A 21,487-nucleotide genomic window follows, 5' to 3' on the forward strand; every position below is an offset into this window, starting at 1 on the left:
TGGGCACAAGCGACGTGGCACAATACACCGTCGTCAAGATAAAGTAGCAACTGCACCACACGCAATATTTGGGTGTACAATCGTGTGCTGGTGGCCACTAAGAAAGAGAGAGAAGGGATGGAGGGAGAGAAGAGGGGCAATGATTTATGGGTCTCGCTATAATTTTTTGTTTTCTTAACTAGGGCACCCACTATTACGTGGGCCTAATATTTGTTTTAATTTTTTCTGACCAGATTCCAAATGACACGTAGATCCCACTAGTGTTTTTTATATTTTCTTTTAGTGCCATGTAATAAATTTCACGTGAGACGAAGACCAAGTAAACATGTTATACCGACATCATGTGAGCCAAAACAATCTTAATACTACTGAGAGACTCGACCCAATCTTATGATTGAGGAAGAAACTCGACCTATGATTAAGGGACATAAAGTGGACCTTTTCCTATACAAATTCAGCCACAGCCCACGCCCCACGGCGACAGTTCACGCGTATCAGGGATCAGAACCAAACGAAAGGCTGGCCTGCTCGTTATTTTGGTCTGGCCCATTGAAAGCATTGGCAAAGATCCAGTCCGTTGTCTCTGCAACAGCCGCGCACAGGCGACAGGTGCACGGGCTCGTTCCGCGGCGTCGCATGCAGTGCAGGCTCGCGAGGCTACTAAACTCGCCTTCCACTCTGCACAATTTGCCGTCTCTAGTCTCTACCTGTGTATGACCCGGCCGTGCCAGAACCTGTACTACCGGAATACGGCCAGGGAGTACATGCCAGTTATTTTGGAATTTATTTTATTTTTTTATTTTAAATTTTAATTAATCTCATGTTGGGTTTTAGATGGTCTCTTCTTTCCATAGTTTTTATTTTTACTTAAAAAAAGTCCGTGCGATGCAACGGGTAAAGGTTATCTTATTATCATCATACAATTTAGTTAAGGTGAAATTCACTGTGGGAATTCGCTTGGATATATATTTTTCTAGAAAATCATGAGTTGCAATTAGAAGTCCGATCATCTCAAGTTAGCATGCGAATTTTTTATTTAGATTTCTTATATGACTCCTTCTATATGTCCAAAGACGAATGAAGTTAAAACTCGACTCAAATACAGATTGTATTTCCAAAAGTGACATGGGCCGACATGATGACGACGAAGCCATTAGCCATTAGGCATCATTCTCCTTCTTGAAGGTATCGTTCTGACGTTGACATCTCTTAGCACCAAGAACCTTTCGCATGCAACAGTAGTTATTGGTGGACTCCTACGATGCATCCGAAGCTCTACAATCCTCTATAAGTTTCTCTGTTTTTTTTGGGATGTCTATACATCTGTTGACAGAAAATCCCACCTCCCATCTTTCAAATTTTGGACCGTTGGATGTGTTTTAATATTCGTGCAGATGCATTAACCCTACCTCTCATCCTCCTGTTCCCCTCCCGTCGTGCGTCCGCACCCCTCCCATCGCTACTCCTCCGCCCGATCCACCGCCACCGCCCGCCTCGCCGGCTGGCCGAAGGACGTCAATGGCGCCGGCGAGACCCTCCCCTCCCCCCCTTCCTCCTCGAGCCGTCGGCGGCGAGGTGCCCCCGCCACCGACGCCGGCCCACCACCCTCCTCCAGCCCTGCGGCGCTGCCGGCGCCTCGCCGCCCGCCCGATCCGCCGCCCACCACCGGGCTGCCGCCTCCCCCAGCCATCCTTCTAGAGCCGGCGAACTCCTCCCCTCCCTCTCCCCTTCCCACCCCCACCCCACCCCGGGATCCTAACCCGTAGGATTCTCGCCGGCGCCGGAGAAAAAGAGGAGGTCGCCGGAGTTGGAGGAGAAGGCGTGATGCACGAATCTCGAAACCCATCTGGTGTCCTAAAATCTGTAAGATTTGGGGATGCAAAATCTGTCGAAAGAAGGTTAGCAATTTCGTTTTTCTTCTCCAAAATAATCTACCGTGTACCCCATGTAATGCTGTGACGGGAGTGGGTGCTTGTTTGTAGCTGTACTAGCCGGCTAGCCGCGACCGGTTCCATCGATACCTCATATACCTATCACGTGAGCCGTTTGCGCGTAGGGAGGTTTGATATAGTAGATCGGACGGCTCTCGTGCGCGGTGTGCTAGATGGTGCCTGCAATATTTTGCTCGCTCCGCGTCAAGGCCATGATGCGTACGCGTGCTTCTCACACGAAGGTCCCCACCTGTCAGCCCAGCCACCCGAGTACCCGACAGGTTCTCTGCTGCACTGCGCGCTCTGCTCGCCGCGGTCGCCGGCGGCCGACCCGCGTGAAAGCGTGGAACATATCCGAGACTTAGTTGGAGACTTGGGCCGCAAGCAGATTGGATGAGTTTGGTTGTTGCCTTAATTATTATTAATCACCCGTCTCTTAACGGGTCGGATCATATGTTTGTTAGCGAGACCGAGCAGGATACCTGAATTAATGAATTTAACAATCCACATAGCTGTACACCCTTCACCCATATAAAAGGCAGCAGCTAGCGAACAAGAATTTTCGTGTTTTGTGTGTTGACATGAAGATAACTACTGGTGACAGGTATATACATGTGCAGATTTTTTTTTTTCATGAAGAAATACGGATAACGATCGCTAATGTGACCTTTTTTTTTTGTTTTCTCTTTCTCGCTTATGTACAGGAAAGAAAAACGGAATGTTGGATTCAAGATTCCTAAGAAGAAATTTAGGTTTTGTGTTCGTGATGAGTATGGCACGAAGGCATTGGCTGAGCAAGTTATGGTTAAATCCACGTCACTGTGGCGCGAGATTGAGCTTCGTACCGAGACAAGGATGATTACAGCATTTTTTTACCATGGGTGCGGCCTTCGCACATGGTCAGCGTATAGGCAGAACATCCCTATTTTTAATAAATTGCATGCCGCATTAAACAATATACTCAGAAGGTACAAGAGTCGTCGTGTGGAAATTGGCCTATTTTATCTGCAATCAAATATGAAATGTTTTCAGTTTACAGTCCGGAGTCCTTTGGACAACAACAACGAGTTTCTGAAAAAGTTACGGAAAATTAAAGCACACGAATGCAACATGAGAGAAGATAATGCGGAGAAAACTGGAAGCCTTTCCCCTATAATTATGGGGACATTGAGATTAGTTAGCAAGAGGCATGTACTTGGCTTTATGTTTGTGATATTTTTATCTTGTGTAATAATCTTTCTATGAAAATATAAGATATCTTGAACATCGCCTAATATTATTTCTTTTACAATGATCCTTCTTCATATTCTTGTTGGTTTTCTAGGCCTTGAAAACAACAATAGAACTCCAAGACCATAGCAACCTACTTTATATTGTTGTACAATTATTCATAAAAACATGTAAAAAATATTTTGTTATGTCAACTTTATAGCAAGTTTTTTTCCTATCCTATTGGTGTATTGCTGGCCTAACAAAAAAAACATATATTTTATCCTCGCCAGTTTGTTTTATTGCGCAAGCGTTTTTTGGTAGGCTTGCGGTTTTTTTTCTATCCGGTTTTTTCCGTCAGTGTTTTTTCACACCGCAGTTCGGTTTTCATCCACTTGTTTTTTTATTTGCCCTTTTTTTCGCCGGGCCGGACCCTAATGTTGCCTCCACATCGATCTTTCTTCCCATGCATGCGTCGTTTCCCCCCTCCAATTGATCGCAAAAATCGATTCTCTACTCATCCTTCATCATTTTCTCCATGGTTTCCCCTTTCAACTCGATTTTAATTCGTCGGATTTAATCTCCATTTAACATTCGTCGATGATGGCTGGCCGTTGAGCTTTCCCGACCATTTTATCGGATCAAAATTCCTTAACCAATTTTGGGAGATCGAGAAAATTCAGCCGAACTTTATGGGTAGGATCGGCTCCAGCATCGTACGGCACAAAACCATATTCCGAAGGTTAAAGACGGTAGTCGACTGTGCGAGCTAGGCCTGTGGCTCCACTTGTCCGTGGGCCTCCGCCTTCCTCCCCGCACCACATGCCTCCATCCACCCAACATGCACTGGTCGTCGCTCGCCGCTCGCTCTCTCTCCGCCCACCGGCCTTTGCTTCCCTAGTCGCCTGTTGGCGAGCTCCCAAACCGCATAGGATGCCACTCCCTCCCTCCGCATGTGCGCCACCGCCGCTCCCTCTGCCCTAGCCCACGGCAACTCCCTCCTTGCCGCCTAGCCATGGAACTGAACTGGGTTGGGACTAGACAAGGTCGGGGATATGGCTGATGTGTAATAAGGGCTTTTTGTCAGTTCAGGGTAGTAGATACATTTTCTTTTGTATTCTAAATGAATCTCTAATGGTGGAGTAAATGTATGGTCAAATGGTTATTACAATTTTGAAAAGCGGGTTCATTGAGCAAACTTCAAAAATGATGGTCAGTTTAATTGTTAGGCTTCAAAATAGGGTGTTAAAGTGAAAGACAAATGCATATTCTCACCTGTCTCAAAATAACTTTGTGATTCACCATCTTATTTATGTAAGAACAAACTTTATGTATAAGGGTCTGTTTGGATCACATGGACTATATTTTTAGTACTGTCACATCAGATGTTAGGACACTAATTAGAAGTATTAAATATAGACTAATGACAAAACCTATTCGATAACCCTCGACTAATTCACGAGACGAATCTATTGAGCCTAATTAATCCATGATTAGACTATGTGATGCTACAATAAACCTGTGCTAATTATGATATTAATTAGGCTTAAAAAAATGTCACGCGAATTAGCTCTCATTTATACAGTTAATTTTGTAATTAGTCTATGTTTAATACTATAAATTAGCGTCCAAACATCCGATGTATGTGAAGGCGTGCAATGATTGCTCTAGGTGGTGTTTGGATCAGCCCCCCTCCATATATATCTTTGCACATAACTTGCCCTGATGAGTGCATTTCAACCCTGTGACATCCCGGCTCAATAAGGATTAGGCCTCTGTGGCCCATGTGAGCTGTGTGCGCATGTTTAGTACCACATCGCTAGTTTAGCACGAGTGGAACCGACTTATAAGGCCTCTTCCCTCCAACCACATCACTCCGGGGTTAACCCTTTTACACGAAGCGAGGACGAAAGTGTAAATGGGGTGGTGTGTGTAAGTGGGCCCGCTCGTCGGTTGGCTGGGCTACGCGGTTCTGGAGGGAGGGCTGTTACAAACCCAATCCTCCAAAATATCCCTAAATCAGCTAAGGTTTCGACAGTGAGTCGGTGAGGTTAGCGGAAGAAGGCCGAGAGGTAGTGGTTGTGGGGGCCTCAGCGGCAGGAGGCAACGCAGTGCAGCGGGATTAGCGATGACACAGTGCGGTCGGATTAGCGGCGGGAGGTCCATGGATTCTCCAAGCTCGTCCTCGTCTTGAAGTCACCGGAAGAAGGTGTTGTTGCTCAGGTGCCTGTTGTGCGGGAGACGACATTTTCTTTTTTTGGGGAAGAACATTTTAAGTATTTTTTTTGGGGATTCTGGTGTCAGTATATAGTTACAAAGAGATATATGCGACGTGTTGTGATGCGGAGGTGGCTAAGAGCAAAAGTGTTGCCTATGTGACATACCATGTTGGTGGTCAAACGTGGTCAAAGAACGATTGGACTGGGTGTGATACATTAAACCAAGTTCACATATCTAAACATGCAATTTTTTAGTCCACAGACTTAAGTGACACCACCACACAAATTTAGGGGACTGGCCATGTATTTCACTCTATAAACAGCCATAAATCCACATAAATTTTGTTCACATCTCGTTCTAATCGTTCCAACCATGCCCCGTTCTTGCCGCGGCCCTCCCAAGGGCGCCAACTCGTCGGTCGCCGGCGCTGCACCGCGCGGGGGACACGTGAGTGGCCTCAATCAAGCGTACAACCGAATGGCAAAGGCCAGCCGGGCGCCCAACCTGCTGGCCACGCCCACGACTCACAGGGGGAGCTCCCGGGAAGACGTGTCGAAGTGAAAGAACTGAAGTTCTAGTCAAAATATGATAAATAAAAATATTGTTTTTTAAGAACATTCATATGAATGCTGTCGTGCTCTATAATTCTTAAGACTATTTTTAACTTTCCCTCCAACTAATCGGCAGCAGGAAGCTAGTATAGTTTGCTTTCTCTCATAGCCGTGGATCCTATTCTCTGCATTCTTCTGAGGTGCAGCAGCCCGCGGAGCAGCTGGGCCACCAGGTCGCCGGCGACGGGGTGGACCTGCCCGTGGCGGCCCAGGAGCAGGCGCCAGTCATGGGCCAGGAGGGCCATGTGCCGGCGGCGCCCGTGCACGCGCCGGAGTCCGATCCTCCGGCAGCGTGAGGGCGAGTGCAACTGACAAGATCGTTCTGCAAGTGAGGAGGGTGTAGTGGCACCGAAGCCACGCAACGCAAAACAAAGCATAATCGGCCATGCAAAGTAGTATGTAGTAGGAAAAAGGCAGTGGATCGGCTGGTAGTTTGTAGTAGAAGGAGAATGAACAAGAAGTATCTTGAATCTGGAGACGTTAATGAGAAGTTATCCTATATGAATTTCTTCTTTCTACTGTTTGATTGAATTGCTGTTTGTTTTTCTTTTCTTTTTTGCGTTTTTGTGATATTTTCTTTGGGCTGGGCTAAACTGTTCGAGGAAGAGGGTGGGCTCCGGCCTTTCGATCGGTGCTCAAAGGTGGGTCTTTTGGCATCTTCGTGCCTCTTGATCTTGATCTGTAGGAGTATATTTTGGCTGTGTTTAGTTCTGTGTAAAGTTTAGATTTTGATTGAAATCAAAGATGATTTAACTGTAGAGTTGTGTGTGTATGACATATTAATATGATAAAAAAGGACGGAAGTTTGGATCCAAACTCTGTATCTAAACACAGCCTCTGCTAGAACCGTCGTCCTCTTCGTGCCCTTGTGTGATTTGCTAATAGATCTGTGCAGATTCCCTCACTCTCAAAACAAAAAAAAAAACCGTGCAGATTCTGTCTCGGTCGCGCTCCTCTTCGCGTTCCAGGAATCCGCCGCTTCTCGGGAAGGCGGGCACGGCGGCGCTTCCATGTTCCCGGCGGCGGAGCACGGAGCTAGGGCTCGGCCAGCGCCAGATCTAACGGCGTCTTCCTAGGGAAGAGCAAGAGCACCGGCAGATGCCTCGTGGTCGGCTATATCGGCCGTCTGCGGCGGCCTCGGGGCCCACCAGATCTGGCGGTGGGCGGCGACATCGAGCTGAACGACCTCCATCGGCGCCAAGCAGACCCTGCCGTATCGTCGGCGTCGAGCAGCTTCGCCAACGACCTCCACTTCTGCGACCTCGGCGGCGGCTGCTCGTTCATCCCCTGGTATATTTCTTTGCTCTTGGCAAGAACAAGAACACTCTTTGTTCTTGGCATGAACAAGATGATCGTGCCTGCTGCAATTGTATAAACAGAGAATTTGTTGGATCTGTGGCTGCAGCGTCATTGTTGGATCCGTGGCCAGCAGCAGCGGCGCCCGTCTGCTGGTGTAGGAGAGCTCTGTCCATCTGTCAAAGGAGCAGCAAGGAAGAATTGGAATGGAGTATTGCTTCTGGTTCATGCTATAGCAATTTTCTTTTATAGAATTGGTGCTAATGAGTTTGCTAAATTGGAGGTCACTGGATGTCTGGATTGGTTGATTTGAGGGTAATTGATGTTCTTGAAAGTGCAGTTTTTTTTAATGGTGCCAACTCTACAAATTTAATGTATAAACTTGTCTTCTTGGTTGGTTGATCCAGATGCGGTGAGTTGACAACCATGGGCTCTTGCATCTCAAGGAGGAGGTGACGACAGAGGTCAAATGTCAATGGAGGTAATGTTTCTTCAGCCAATTTCACAATGTTCAATCAATATAGTTTCAGGTTTTTCATAGCACAACCATTTGGACTGTATGCAAGGGAGTAGGAGTACATGGATTACTCCTACAAGGGAGTAAAACAGTGTTCCTGTAAGGGAGTATTAATACTGCAAGGGAGTAAAACAGTGTTACTGTAAGTGGCAATTCTGCATCTTACTGTAAGTAGCCTATTTAATCCCTTTCCTGGGATTCAACGTACTCGATTCATACTCCATTGAACATCATACATGACAGAATGACACCATGATTCATGTATCCATTCAATTTCAGAGACCATAAAAATGAGGCACTCAATGAAAAGACAACAGAATAGCCTACCAAACTTGCAATCCAAACTTTGTTTTCCAAAACAAACTTTAGAACATATGTTGTGCATGACAATAAACCAGAACAACACCAGAGTTACTCCTTTACATCAGTATTTGTACTTTCATGTAGTTTTCTCCCTTATATCAGCAGTATTTGCAACTTTTCTCCTATACATCAGTATTTGCGACTTTTCTACTCTCCATCACAATAGTGTCCTAAGCCATTGCTCTAACCAACTTGTTCTAGACAGTCCAACGCCTTCTCGTAGACTCTAGCATCACATGATAGCCAAGATGGTAACCTTCCTTCTCTTTCCAAAGCTTGCTTATTCATATGTGGGATTTTGTACCTATTTCCTCCATTATCTTTCATCACTTCTAGCATGCACAGCTGTAGAGTTAGGAACACTCTGTTTATTTTTGAAGCTTCATAACCATCAAATTCTTCTTGGACAGCATGAATTAGTTCTTGAATAGTTTTTGGACTTGAGCAATTAGTTAATGATTGAATGGAGCTAAAGAATCCTAAATCTAACACATTCATATCTGGTGAATTTGAGGGTTGTTTCAGCTGAATGTTTAGTCCTGTTGCAGCCACTGCTTGTAGGAAGTGTGGGTCATTTGGAGGGACATGTGTTCTAGCGTTGTCCTGTTGGATATAAATTGTATCCCCAATGTCCTCTTCTGGCCACAATGACTGAATAGCTGGAATTACTTTTTCAATCAAGAATTGCCTCATGACATCCCTGTTGACTATGATAGATTTTGTCTCTAAAGTCCCTCTGGTTCTGTTGCGACTCTTTCTTATAGCTGGAACCTGAAACCAATTCATAAAGAGTTCAGATCAGAACATAGAGTAAGTCATTTGAAATGATGAACTCAAACTCACCTCTTTAACAAATGGCCACGTGCCAATCTTGCCAGAAAAAGTCACATTCCCTTCCTCGTCAAATCTGGGCCTGGCTATTGCAGTTAGGAACATAACTTTACCGATGCTATTCTTATTTTGAACAGTCCGCAAAGGATCTTCTTCTTCTGGCAGGAGATAGTAGGTCTTCTTCCTTTTAGTCATATCAACCACTTTTCATCAATATGGACTATGTTGTGCATGGTCATGAATCTAGGCTCAATATCACCAAGCTCTAACATTGAAATGCAGAATTTCACCCTTTCTCTCTTATTTTCCTCCCTCAAGTATGGCTTCAACGTATTGGAGTGGCGTCTTATCTTACCCAGCTTGAATTTTTGGTGCACTGTTGAAATACTCACACCCAAAGAGTTTGCAAGTGACCTTAAATTAGATCTTCTATTCAGCGGAATTGTAGCGATTTTTGAGAGATCAATTTCCATCTTGTTGGGTCCACAGCGTCTAGTTTTTCTGTTGTCAACATCAACCTTGAGCCCGAGTGCAACCTGTTCCCTTGCATGCTTCCAAATCCTTTGAATAACTTGAATACCTACATTGAAATATTCTGCAACCTTTTTTGTGGTGTCCTTCTCTAATCTGCCACCTTTGCTTTTAGCATGTAATGCTATGTAAACAGCATATCTTTCTTTGTCTGATAACCATCTCCTTATCTTTCTCTCTTGTGGTTGAACACCTACAAGGGCATGAATGAAACAGGACAAATATATTAAATCAAATTAACAAGATTCAAAATAATATGGATAAGCAGTTGTACTAGGACTAGGAGTACTAGAATTAATATAGGTAATCAAAACATGAATTACATATCAACATGTACTTAGAGTAGCAGAATGTCAAATCAACATGTACCACTGTTAACATGTTACTAGGAGTGGGAGAGTAGGAGTACTAGGATTCTGGAGTTGATGGACAATTAACATGGATAGACAATTAACTTTTTTTTTGTTTCACTCTTTATTTCAGTTCAAGAACTTCAGGCACAGGGAAATAAACAAATGGCAGCAGGAGTATGTGTACAACAGTACATGCATTCAAGTGTACAGGCACAGCAGAAGGAAACTCTACAACATGTATAGATCAGCTTGTATACCAACATAAACCATGTGGAGGCTTGTCAATGAGTAGGAGGCTTCCATCATCACAATTTGATAATGCAGTTTGTATCTTCCTTTTGTAAATGCAGTTTGTAACTTCTTTTTGAGACTGTAACATGTTGGGAGCAGAATTTGATAATGCAGTTTATAACATGTTGTAAATACAGTTGTTGAACTATTGGGAGCAGAATGAATGAATGAATCGATCTGACAGTGTATCTGTTTGGCAAATTGAGTCATGAGCTACTCCTGGTTATATCATTGAACCTACAAACTGAACAAGCATGAGTTCTCCAGATTTTAGAGGCAAGAGTACAACATCTACTCCATTTCAGAGGAAAGAGTACACATCTAGGAATTGCAGAATTTCAGGGGTTCTCCAACAATACCATGAAATTTTTTTTACAGTATCCAAAAGATTTTAGTCAAGCTTTCAGGGTTTTTACTCCATGATTTCTGGAAATTTCAGAGAATACTCCCTCATTTCTGAAGTGGAATACAATGATCAACATCCATGATTTCTGGAAATTTCAGAGACTACTCCCTCATTTCTGAAGTGGAATACAATGATCAACATGTACTCATAGTATTCTACGGAGTAAAAATTTCAGTATTCTACAGACATTTCATGAAGTGATGTACAGACATTTAGGAATAGTACTCTGAAAATTTCAGTATATTAACATGATGTTTGGTTGATGATTCTTAACATGGCGTTTGAATGGCATCATCAGTTAAGACATTCCAGAGTGAAGAATACAGTACAACATCTTCAGTACTCCATTTCAGACATTTCAGAATTTCAGAACTTCATAAAAATAAAATGTGAACTGTGAATAATTTCAAACATTTCAGAACTTCAAAAATCTGAAATACTCCAACATCCTTAGCGAGATGAATCACCTTCATCCGAAGCAATGTTGCCTGCATTCTGAGCTATTTCCTCGTCAGCTACAGCACCTCCTCCACCTTCATCCCCAGCAATGTTGACTCCAGCCTCGTCAGCTACGGCTTCGCCTCCTCGAAGTTCGTCACCGTCTTCAGGAGGAGGAGGAGCGTTGAGGTCAAAGAGATGAATCGCCGCCATGGAGCTTGACGTGATGACGCACACGCGAAGCAGAAACTTGTGGAAAGGGAGCTCTGAAACTTGGGGGAGGTCGCTGCCGGACTTGTCGGGCTCAAACTAGTCGACGTGGGCGTGCGTTGAGAAGCGAAGCACGCCGGAGTTTGGCTGAAGCAGGTGTTCTGTGAGGCGAGGCGTCCCGTGCCGTGCCGCGTCGCCGGAGTGCGCACCGAGGAGGCTGCGAGGCGAGGCGTTCTGCGCCGCGTCGCTGGAGTGCGCGTCGAGGAGTGTGCAGTGCCGGCCATCGGAGTGCGTGCCGGGGAGCTTGGTGCCGAGGAGGTGCGTGGCCGCCGCCGCCGCCGGCGACGCGGCCCCTGCGTGTCTGCGAGCTACTACTACCTCCGAGGCTCCGAGCAATGGAGGGGAGAAGAAAGGGACATCGGGGGCATAAAGGGGAATTCATCGCTTCCTTAATTTGAAATTCAAATCCCAGGACGTCTTATAACTTGTAACAGAGGGAGTAGCTATTTAGGCCGATTTTACTTTAAAAATTTTTCTTCAAACTTTCAACTTTTCCATCACATAAAAACTTTCCCCCACACACAAATTTTCAACTTTTCTGTCACATCGTTTCAATTTCAACCAAACTTTTAATTTTGGTGTAAACTAAACACACCCTTAGTGTTAGTATTTATTTTGGCAAGGTTGGTTGCATCGATTTGGCTGAGGTGAGACTGGTGACAGTGAGAATCTGTGTCCTTATGTTATGCTCTAAAGATTAACTCCTATATTGCTTCTGGATGTCATACTTGGAAACCATGGCAGTTTTTCATTTTCTTGCCTCATTAATGATGCTTCAATCTATCCCATTCAGATGTTATTGTTTTGAAAGGTGTTTGAGTGTATTCCTCACCAAGGGAAACCATAGCTGATTGCAAAGTTGATGCTGCTTGTTGTCAACACCCTGCTGCTGGGCCAGACCGCCCATTGGATATTGGTAACCTGCCAGAATGTTGTTTTTCGATGCATTTATCACATAATTTTCATACTCGTCTGAATTTTCAGGTGTCCAGTCATTAATTTCTGTATGCTCTGTGTTGAGATAACTGCTCCCATCTACTCCCTCCGTCCTAAAATGTAGCTATTTCTAGAACAGTGTCTTGTCCCAAAATGAAGCTATTTCTTCACCTACCTCCTCCTCTCAACCAATCACAACAATTCTTCTTCACCTACTTTCTCTTTTCAACCAATCACACACTTCCTCCAATCATTCTCACATACTTTCTTAATACCCGTGCCAACTTCAAAAATGGCTTCATTTTAGAACGGATGAAGTAGATTTTAATTTGTTCAGTTGTATATTCGTGTATCCAAAGCTCTCTCATACTACTATTCATGGATGAAAATTCAATGATATTGATTTGATAGCAGTTCTCTGTAATTGGTTCAACAGAGCAGATCGTTTGAATTGTTCTGAACTGCGTCCCATCAAATCAGTACATACAATTGCCAACACTATCATCTACTAGGTTCGCAGTGATGATTTACTCGAGTTCCTTTCTATCCCCCGTTGTGTGAATCTTGATTGATCTTGGTTCTGATTTCACTGAATTGCGCAATGTTTGATTGCAGGCTGGGACAAGGCACACCTAAGAACCACACCTCCGCACAAAACTTGTATGTGCAGGCGCATGCGTCATCCTCGGCTATGATTCGTCTACCGCCGATGCAACCGGAGCAGCGACGACTAGTGTTTTTAATTGTACAATCAATATGTATATGTGCCTGAGTCTTTGTAACATGTAGTATGATTTTTTTACTCGACAAAAATATGGCTGTAATTTGTTTTGGCTATATGGATTTGTTGGTAAATAGGATACTCTATAGTCAGGGAGTAATTTATTTTTAGGGTTAATTGGATCCATGCCACTGTAAATATGACAAATTAAAAATATACCACTACTATTCACGTTATCCGCTGAGTGCCACTACAAATTTCTAAAATTGGAACCATGCCACTCCATCATTCTTTCCGTCCTCCCCGTCAATCTTTCCGTCATCCCCATCCTCTCTCCGGTATGTTCACCATGTTGACCCGCTCCTCCATCTTGCCGGCGGCCATGAGCTCAAGGAGGGAGTCGAGGAAGTCGCTGCCGCGGCCGTCCGGGTGCATGCGTAGGCGGTGACGAACATGGGGTCGTGGCCAGCGGCGAACGGCAGCGGCGACGGCGAGGGGACGCTCTCCCATGGCCACCGCTCCGCCCGGTGTGTTACGTCGTCGCCAAGGCGGCCGTGGTGTTTGGCGCGGCGCCCGACGGGGCCGGGCTGGGGCTGCAGGGCAAGGGCCAGCTCGTCGCCGTGGAGGCCATGTTCCTCATGTCGCTCGCGCTCACCGCCGCGCACATTGCCATGGCCTACCGCGCCAGCTGCCGCGAGTGACGCCGCCTGCTCGTCTACAGAATCAACGTCGAAGCTGTAAGTGATTGATTCCCTTCTTTGCTTGTATCGTATCAAAACAAAGGATTTTGCCTAGTGGTAGCTTGTAGTGTGGATTGGAAACATATTAAACCCAAAATATGCAAGCTTTCTAGATTCCAATCCGTGTTTTCGAGAGATTTTGGAGAACAACTGAGGCGTACGCTTGCCGACCTTTTACTGGACATCACAATGGCCGGAAGAACCCGACGTCCCCACATGCAAGGAAAGCAATGGTGGAGCGGTGGCCGGTGGACGAGGGCAGGAGGAGGCACCGCCGCTTCTTGCCGCCGCCGGCTGCGGCGCAGGGCGTGGAGAAGGCGACCGCGGAGTCCGCGCGCTCGATGCGGAGCTCGGCGACGAGGTGCAGGTTGCGGCCGTACCCGTGGTCGGCGAGGTGGGCGAGCACGGCGTCGTCAGCGGGCGTCATCCGGGGCGGTGGAGAGGAGGAGAACGGGGAGAGGATGGGGAAGACGGAAAGATTGATGGGAGGATGGAAAAGGTGGCGGGAGTGGCATGGTTCCAATTTTAAAATTTTACAGTGGCATCCAGTAAATAACGTGAATAGTAGTGGCATATTTTATTTGCCGTATTTGCAGTGGCATGGATCCAATTAACCCTTATTTTTAATGAGAAGGTTCGAGCAATTTGTGGCCAAAGCAATATGTTCATATGTTTTTATTCTAACAATCTGGAAGTAATTTATTTAGTTAGAGAATACCAGAATCAAATGTTGTTGGTATGGTTAGATCAAAAGCTATATTTACTGACATAAGCAGGGGAAAATTTGATGAAGGGTAATTTTTAGTTACTGAGAAAAGGCCAAGAAGTTATATGGCTAGACTAAAGGTAATCTATTTACGAAGAGAAGGCCCGGGTAAATTTTTTGGGGAGTAATTTATTTATTGACATGAGTGCTACGGATTTTTGTGGGAAGTAAATTCTTTACTGGGTGGACACCAGAGGGATTCTTTTGCTAAAAAAAATATATTTGTCAGTAATTGATTTACTGATAGAGGCTTGGTGTGACTAAAAGCCAATAATTTATTTACTAAAAGAAGTTTAGGTGCATAGGTAATTTATTAGTAATCTTTTTACTCGTGGTTTCCAAGGGAAGGAAAACAACAGGAGTGTGGAAAGGAAAAAAAAGAAAAAAAAGGAAAAAAACGAAAAAAAAAAAAGGAATGGAGGGAGTATGGACTGCGGGCGGAAAAAGAAAAACAGGGGAGTAACGACTGCGGGTGGAAAAATCTCATGAAAAATTCGAAACAATGAGCATTTGAGATTAGAAAAAAAAAATCCTATATAGGATTTTTCGAGGATTTCCAACATTAGGTTGGACCTTATGGCCTTATGGGAACCTTTTATCGTCTCCATCTCTTTCCAAAAAAAATCGTATACTTTTCTTATGAAACATCAAAATAAATAAATAATCAGTGGTTCGCAAAGGATCCTTTGAACGTAGTACGGGGCTTATGTTTTCCATCATGCAATTTGATGACAAAATCAAAATGTTTGTGCCCTTGAGATTTGATTCGTAAGCACACGCGGGAAAACTAATAAAATCTTTCAGCATCGAATTGCACGACAAAGATAGGATCGAACAAATACCCTGCAATATCGTTCATTGAATTGTTCTTGGCGATCAATTAAGCATCGAAATGCAAGGGAAAGACAGAATTCGAATTCGAATTCAACACTGAAGTATTTTAGTACAGGTTTACAACTGATCACCGCCCACACTGACGCTGCTACTCTTCTTCCTCCTCTTCACAATCCCCTGCTCCTTCACCGCCACGCCCTTCCTCTTCGCGTCTTCCGCCTCGCCGTTGCCGCCGTCGTCGCCGCCGCCGGTGCCGACCGCGGAGTACAGCGGCAGCGCGACCGACTCGGGCGCCTTCACGTGCAGCGCCCGCACGTTCCTCCACTTCCTCGGCACGCACGCCGCAGCCGCCTCCACGGCGGCCACCACGTTCTCCACCGCCTCCTCCCGCGCCATCGCCGCGTGGCCCACCCGCACGGCGCGGCACGTGCCGCCCTCCACCCGCAGCTCCACGCGCCGCGCCGCCTCCCTCGCGGACTCCGCCCACGCCTGGTCGGCGAGGTCGACGGGCACGACCCGGGCGGCCTTGGCCGCCGCCTTGCCCTTGCCGCCCGGGCGGACCCTGAGGCGGCGGTCGACGAGCACCAGGCCGCGGCGCGCGGCGGGCGGGAGCGACCCGAGCGCGGGCGAGGGGAGCGGGTCGATGTCGTCGGGCAGGTCCGCCGGGAGGCGGTCGGAGACGAGGGAGATGGACGGGAACGGCGAGCGCGGGAGGCGGAGGGTGTGCTCGAAGCGGCGGGCGGGGGCGCGCTTGAGGGTGACGAGGAGGTAGATGGGCTCCGGCGCCGGGGTGGGGTGGTGCTGGAGCCACCGGAGGAGCGCCGCCACCGCGCGGGCCACGTCCTCGCGGCGTACGCGGCTGGCCGGGGCGGACTCCATCGATGGCGGCGGCGGCGGCGGGAGTTTGGGAATTGGGAGTGGTCGACTCGCGGGGGTTTAGGGTTTGTATCCACTACGCTTGTTGGACCCGAAGTGGGTTTGGTCCTGGTTGAACCGGACCAGGAAGCCGGTTGGGCGGCTCGGATGTGAGCCACGGCTGGAGTGATCGGCTCGGCTCGGCTCAGCCGGTGCTGAGGGACCATGGTCCATGGAGCAAACACAACACATCATTGACACACAACTATACCAACGTTCTATCTCCTTTGATGTCATGACATCAAATAAACAAACCAAACCATATCTTGGCCAGTATGTCATCAATCTGGTCACGCCATAAATCTCAAGGAGTTCAAGTCTTCAAGACATGGCTAGATAGATATATATCAAACCTTTCTACGGAGTATTTGTATGGTCATAAGTGTCATGATGGTCCAAAAGAGGCAAAGATGATGTTACTATGATCAATGAGGTCTACTCTAATTTGTTTGTTCCCCGGAGGATGGTTACATGCCTTTGTTGAGACAATTATTCCATTTGAAAACTTCACAATAAACTCACTTGGTAATTACTCCCTTTAATTTGAAGGAACCCTATAGTTTTCACTTCAACATCATATTACACTTGCTAGTAATAAAATGTGGTACCGGTAACCATCGAGAACCACAAACTAATTATAGGTGCATACTTTCTATTTGCGCATCTCCCTGTCCTCAAAACAATGAGGTCCACATATACTCAGACACGCTAATCAAACCACCCGAATCACCTTTTATCACTGTGTATTCACAACCTATAAAAACACACTTCACGGTTGGACAGTTTTCCTTAACCAATCATCATTCCCTCATCCCATTAAATTTGCTCAAATAATTAAATATGACAGGCATGGGTTCTTCCATCGGCCGTGCCACCATTTTCTACTGCGTTGCTCTATCCATGATTGCCGGCGCCGCAGCGACACAGGTGCCCCCCACCGAAGCAGAGTCCGTAGAAGGTAGTAGCACATGCCTCTCCTGCAAAAATTACTGATCAGCTAACTAATGCGTTCATTTTTTTTGGTACACGTATTGATCACGGCACGCGCTTGTGGCTGCACGTATGCATATCCCAGCGGCAGAGCTTGCGTCCTCTGCCTTCAAGGCCGACACGTTGCCCTCAGCCTCCCGCAAGCTGATGGCCGTTAGTGACGTGCCGCTAGGTAATGGCACTTTGTTGTGTCGTTGTACGTACATGTGATTATAGCTTGGCGGTATATCGTTTGACATGCGCGAGTGTGGCGTGTTGTGTGGCTGGCAGCGCCGGTGTGCCCGGTGCGGTTCGACAAGATGAAGGGGCCCGCCATCGAGCTGGGAAAGAAGTGCAAGACGACAGGGGTGAAGGTGTGCTGTGAGGCGTTCAAGACATTCGCATGCCCGCACAACAAGCTGATCAATGACGTCAACAACGGATGCACGGACGAAATGTTCTACACCATCCACACCTACGGCCAATTGTCGCCGGGAACCATCTTCAAGAAATGCCTCGAGGGACCGCATGGGATGAAGTGTTGAATTCGATCGTGCTGATTCGACTTGCTCGATCGATATCGCTCCGTTGTTGCTAGCCTCCGGCCTGATCTATACTACCTATAATGATGAATGTCCCTTTCGCCATCTTGCAATGTAACTAAACTTACTTTTATTACTTCGAAATGCAATGAACCACAAAAGGTTTATTACAATTTTCTCCCAGGATATTGGTTGAACATAAAATGTTAACCATAAACACAACATTTAAAAGTGTGATGAAGAGGGCGAACGTTTAAAAGTTGCATGTCGTAATCTTGAGGCAATGGTTATACAACTGTTTACCAATTTTGGATGGAGATTCACAAACATAATTCAATAATTGTGTACTCCTTATCTTGGGTTGGTAGGTGTCTTCTTTTTCATGTGAGAAACGTTTTGTTTTGTGTGTTACTCTGTAATAATTGGCTGTAGCTCGTTGAGCAAAGGCCGGGATATTCTATTCCATTATCTAAAAAAAACCATAAACCCAACATATCAATGCAATCTCTGTATATCTAATTGTTATAAGGGATCGTGACGCTTTGAGAGTTGTACAACAACCCAAACACTTTTTCCCCTTCCTTTCCCTTCCTCATCTTGCATGTCGCCGTTTTCATGCGTTCGTGAATGCTCCTTCGCCTCCTATGGTGGCAGTGCCAACCTCGTCTCGACTAGCACCCTCAGCTAACCTCCTCCCTTTCCCTTCTCCCCTCTCTTCCCCAAGGCGGTGGCGTCGAGTGCCCCCACCATGCCATCTTCGTAGAATGAGGATGCAACCATCACATAGAATAAGGAGCACCTTCTCCTCGTGCTCAACACAGTTGCGCATGACGTCTTTTACTCGGGTGCATCACCTCATCTATGGATGTATTGTACAGAAACGTCATCATGCCGACACTGCCATAAGATCGACAAACACCTTAATAACTCAATGAAAGTACTCAATTAATATAAACATGCATGTACGGCAAATAGACAAACACATAAATAGATATATGTCATATTTTGGCAAGAAAACCGACCATCTATCTTCGGCTCTTGGCTATATGTCATAGTTTTGGGCATGGCATAAGTTAAATTTAAAGGGTTCATCAACACATAGCTAGATGTACCTATACAGAGTATTTGTAATTTTGCATGTCAACGGGCCATGTGTTTCAAATATTCAAAGAAAAATGCTGTGTGCTGGAAATTGTTTCTTCTCCGAAGGATGTGTGTTTGCTTTTGTTGAGAACAGTATAAATAATATATGAACAATGGTTTAAATGGTTGCTATCGGTATAATCACTCCGCTTCATATTTCGATGATATACAAACTATTCATTGTAATCTGTAGTGGGGATTGGTACAACTAATGGTTTTATTCTAAATAGTTTATGGAATTCACACACACGTTCTCTCTAATTAAAAAATCACAGGGGGGCATCTTCTCCTAGATGTTACTCCCTCCATCTCACTTAACCAATTTTTTCAATGTTTTATAATAATATAAGGCGCATATGCATATATGTAATGAAATAGCATATTTCCCTCCGCTTAATTTTTTTTAACATTCTCCACCCTGACCAGTATCTGTAATTTCATTGGTTACATGTACTTTATTTGTTAAGATGATACAAAGGAGAAGGTGAGAATGTACTCTTTCTTGATCTTTGCATTAGTAGTAGTTGCGTCTTATATTTTTTATATGGAGGGATTAATTAAAGTTGTACTTGTAGCAGCCAATTCTTTTTCTTCCGTTTGAAAACTTTACTACACATACAGGCTCAGTAGTACTTATTTTTAGAGAGGGAAATCTGTGTGGTCTGTAGTATGTACTTCATAATGCGAGTATGCATGCATGATTTGCATTAGAAATCATTGAGAATTAATCTCGCACACTAATTATAGGTCCAGTTAAGTTGGCCCTGGTATATATATTGGCCGCAAATTAAATCACCACAACTCCTGCCCTCAAAATAATGAGGTCCACAAACAGACGCTAAACCACCTCAACCACAATTTCTCATGGTCAGTTTCACTAATCAACCGATCATTCCCCCTACTCTCGTATATATGCTCTCGTAAAGGCACGAACACACATCTCTAGTCCTGCAGCCTGCTGGGAATCGCAAGCTAGGATGGGTTCTTCCACCATCCTTTTCTACTGCGTCGCTCTGTCCGTGGTCGCCGCCGCCGCCGTCGTGTCGTCCGCCGCCGAGGAGGCCGAGGGGCCCCAAGACGAAGCAGGCCGCTTCCTATCAGGTACTATAGCACATATGAGTCCTGAAACGTTAATTTCCTAGCTTTTGCAACGTAAAAAATGGCTAGCTAGCTAACTCCAATTATATTTTTGCCATCGTCTTTTGGTATACGATCCTCTTAGCGGCCACCCTGGCGTCCTCCGATTCCGACGCAAAGACGTCGCGCAGGGCGCTGACCAGCCAAGAGGAGATAATCGCAAGTAATAACACGCACGCATAAGTGTTTGTTGTATACGTACTGTGTGCCGGCGATGATATGATCGTCGTACGTCGTCTCGATCTGACACGCACGCACGCACGGTGCTGCGGCGTGGCGTACGTTTGTACGTGTGCAGAGCCGTGCCCGGTGGAGTTCGAGCAGGTGAAGGGGTTCGGAGAGCTTGGGGCCAAGTGCAACGACAAGCAGACGATGAAGGAGTGCTGCGAGCTGTTCAAGAAGATCGCGTGCCCCTACAACCATCTGCTCAACGACATCACCAACGTCTGCGCGAACGAATTCTTCTACCTCATCCACACCAAGGGCAAGCTGCAGCCCGGAACCATCTTGGAGAACTGCAACGAGGGCCCTATGGGGATCAACTGCTGAACGCCTCGAAGTACCGTACGTTGATCAATATATTCACCATTTCTTAATTTGATGACAAATTTTACTACAGTACACCAAAAGTTTGTGAAATTTACTTGTGGATATCGAAAAAAAAGTGTAATGGTTAGAGGACACCAAAAAGCTAGTAATTTGCCGGAGAATAGTTTTGGCACAATTGGAGAGACAAATTCTTCAAAATACGAATTAAAACAAGCTTATGAAAGTTTTTCTTCTCACACACATCACGCTGGTTGGAGTCTGTGAAATACGAATTAAAATTTATCCTGCGCACAAGACCCCAGCAAAGTGATAGAATGATGTAATCTTCAGCATAGTGATATAGAATGATGTAATCTTCAGCATAGAGATAAAATGATGTAATCTTCTACATGTAATAAGGATCAATGGATCACTGGTGGTACATTGGTGCATTTGCCATGTAGTTTATAGGATTTTTTCCTCTCTAAATGATTCGGAAATCAGAACACACACATCATCATTCATCAGTTGAGCCTCTTGATGGACACGATGCGACCGAGCTCCTCGCGCACCGACACGAGCAGCACGAACGCCTCCGAGCCCTGCACGTCCACCATGTGCTGCACCGTGCCGGTCACCGGGTCGGCGTAGCAGCCGCAGCCGACCACCCGCAGCACGCCGCCGCCGTCGGGCGCGCCGACGACCTCCGCCAACTCCTTCTCCTTCCCCTCCGTCACCGTGAGCAGCAGCGGCGCCGCGGGGGAGCCGCGGCGCTCGCCGTACTCCACGGCCCGCACCACCTTCCCGCCGTGGAGCACCACCTCCGTCTCGTCCACCACCGGGAACAGCCTCCCCCCGATCTCCACGCGCTCGCGCGGGTCCTCGTCCTCCTCCTCCTTCTCCTCCTCCTTCCCGGCGGCGGCGACGACGCGGTCGTCGTCCTCGCCGCGCGACACCACCAGGTGCACCTTCCCCTCGTGCTCGACGAC

The 21,487-nt window shown here is 46.2% G+C and overlaps 3 protein-coding genes and 1 long non-coding RNA gene across 5 annotated transcripts; 3 read left to right on the forward strand and 1 right to left on the reverse strand.

The window, feature by feature from the left end:
• The first annotated feature begins 6,815 nt into the window (after positions 1 to 6,815).
• Positions 6,816 to 10,285, forward strand: LOC127771684 (uncharacterized). The gene is made up of 4 exons (XR_008017189.1): positions 6,816 to 7,261; positions 7,377 to 7,582; positions 7,675 to 7,951; positions 9,993 to 10,285. It is a non-coding gene; the product is annotated as an uncharacterized LOC127771684 (long non-coding RNA).
• Positions 10,286 to 15,258: 4,973 nt separating this feature from the next.
• Positions 15,259 to 16,199, reverse strand: LOC127771472 (uncharacterized). Its single transcript, XM_052297385.1, has one exon. The coding sequence runs from the start codon at positions 16,141 to 16,143 to the stop codon at positions 15,382 to 15,384; it is 762 nt and encodes a 253-aa protein (XP_052153345.1). The 5' UTR covers positions 16,144 to 16,199; the 3' UTR covers positions 15,259 to 15,381.
• A 766-nt stretch (positions 16,200 to 16,965) lies between these two features.
• LOC127771885 (GPI-anchored protein LLG1-like) lies at positions 16,966 to 17,863 on the forward strand. Of its 2 annotated transcripts, none has more exons than XM_052297832.1 (3): positions 16,966 to 17,137; positions 17,255 to 17,341; positions 17,440 to 17,863. In XM_052297832.1, the coding sequence occupies exons 1-3, from the start codon at positions 17,020 to 17,022 to the stop codon at positions 17,691 to 17,693; spliced, it is 459 nt and encodes a 152-aa protein (XP_052153792.1). In that variant the 5' UTR covers positions 16,966 to 17,019; the 3' UTR covers positions 17,694 to 17,863. The 2 variants fall into 2 exon arrangements, with proteins under 2 accessions (XP_052153792.1, XP_052153793.1); XM_052297833.1 differs by having other exon boundaries at positions 17,261 to 17,341.
• Positions 17,864 to 19,651: 1,788 nt separating this feature from the next.
• On the forward strand, positions 19,652 to 21,026 carry LOC127771949 (GPI-anchored protein LLG1-like). Its single transcript, XM_052297907.1, has 3 exons — positions 19,652 to 19,934; positions 20,056 to 20,133; positions 20,269 to 21,026. The coding sequence occupies exons 1-3, from the start codon at positions 19,811 to 19,813 to the stop codon at positions 20,517 to 20,519; spliced, it is 453 nt and encodes a 150-aa protein (XP_052153867.1). The 5' UTR covers positions 19,652 to 19,810; the 3' UTR covers positions 20,520 to 21,026.
• The last annotated feature ends 461 nt before the right edge of the window (positions 21,027 to 21,487 follow it).

Source organism: Oryza glaberrima, chromosome 4 (assembly GCF_000147395.1).
Source record: "Oryza glaberrima chromosome 4, OglaRS2, whole genome shotgun sequence".
NCBI classification, from domain to species: domain Eukaryota; kingdom Viridiplantae; phylum Streptophyta; class Magnoliopsida; order Poales; family Poaceae; genus Oryza; species Oryza glaberrima.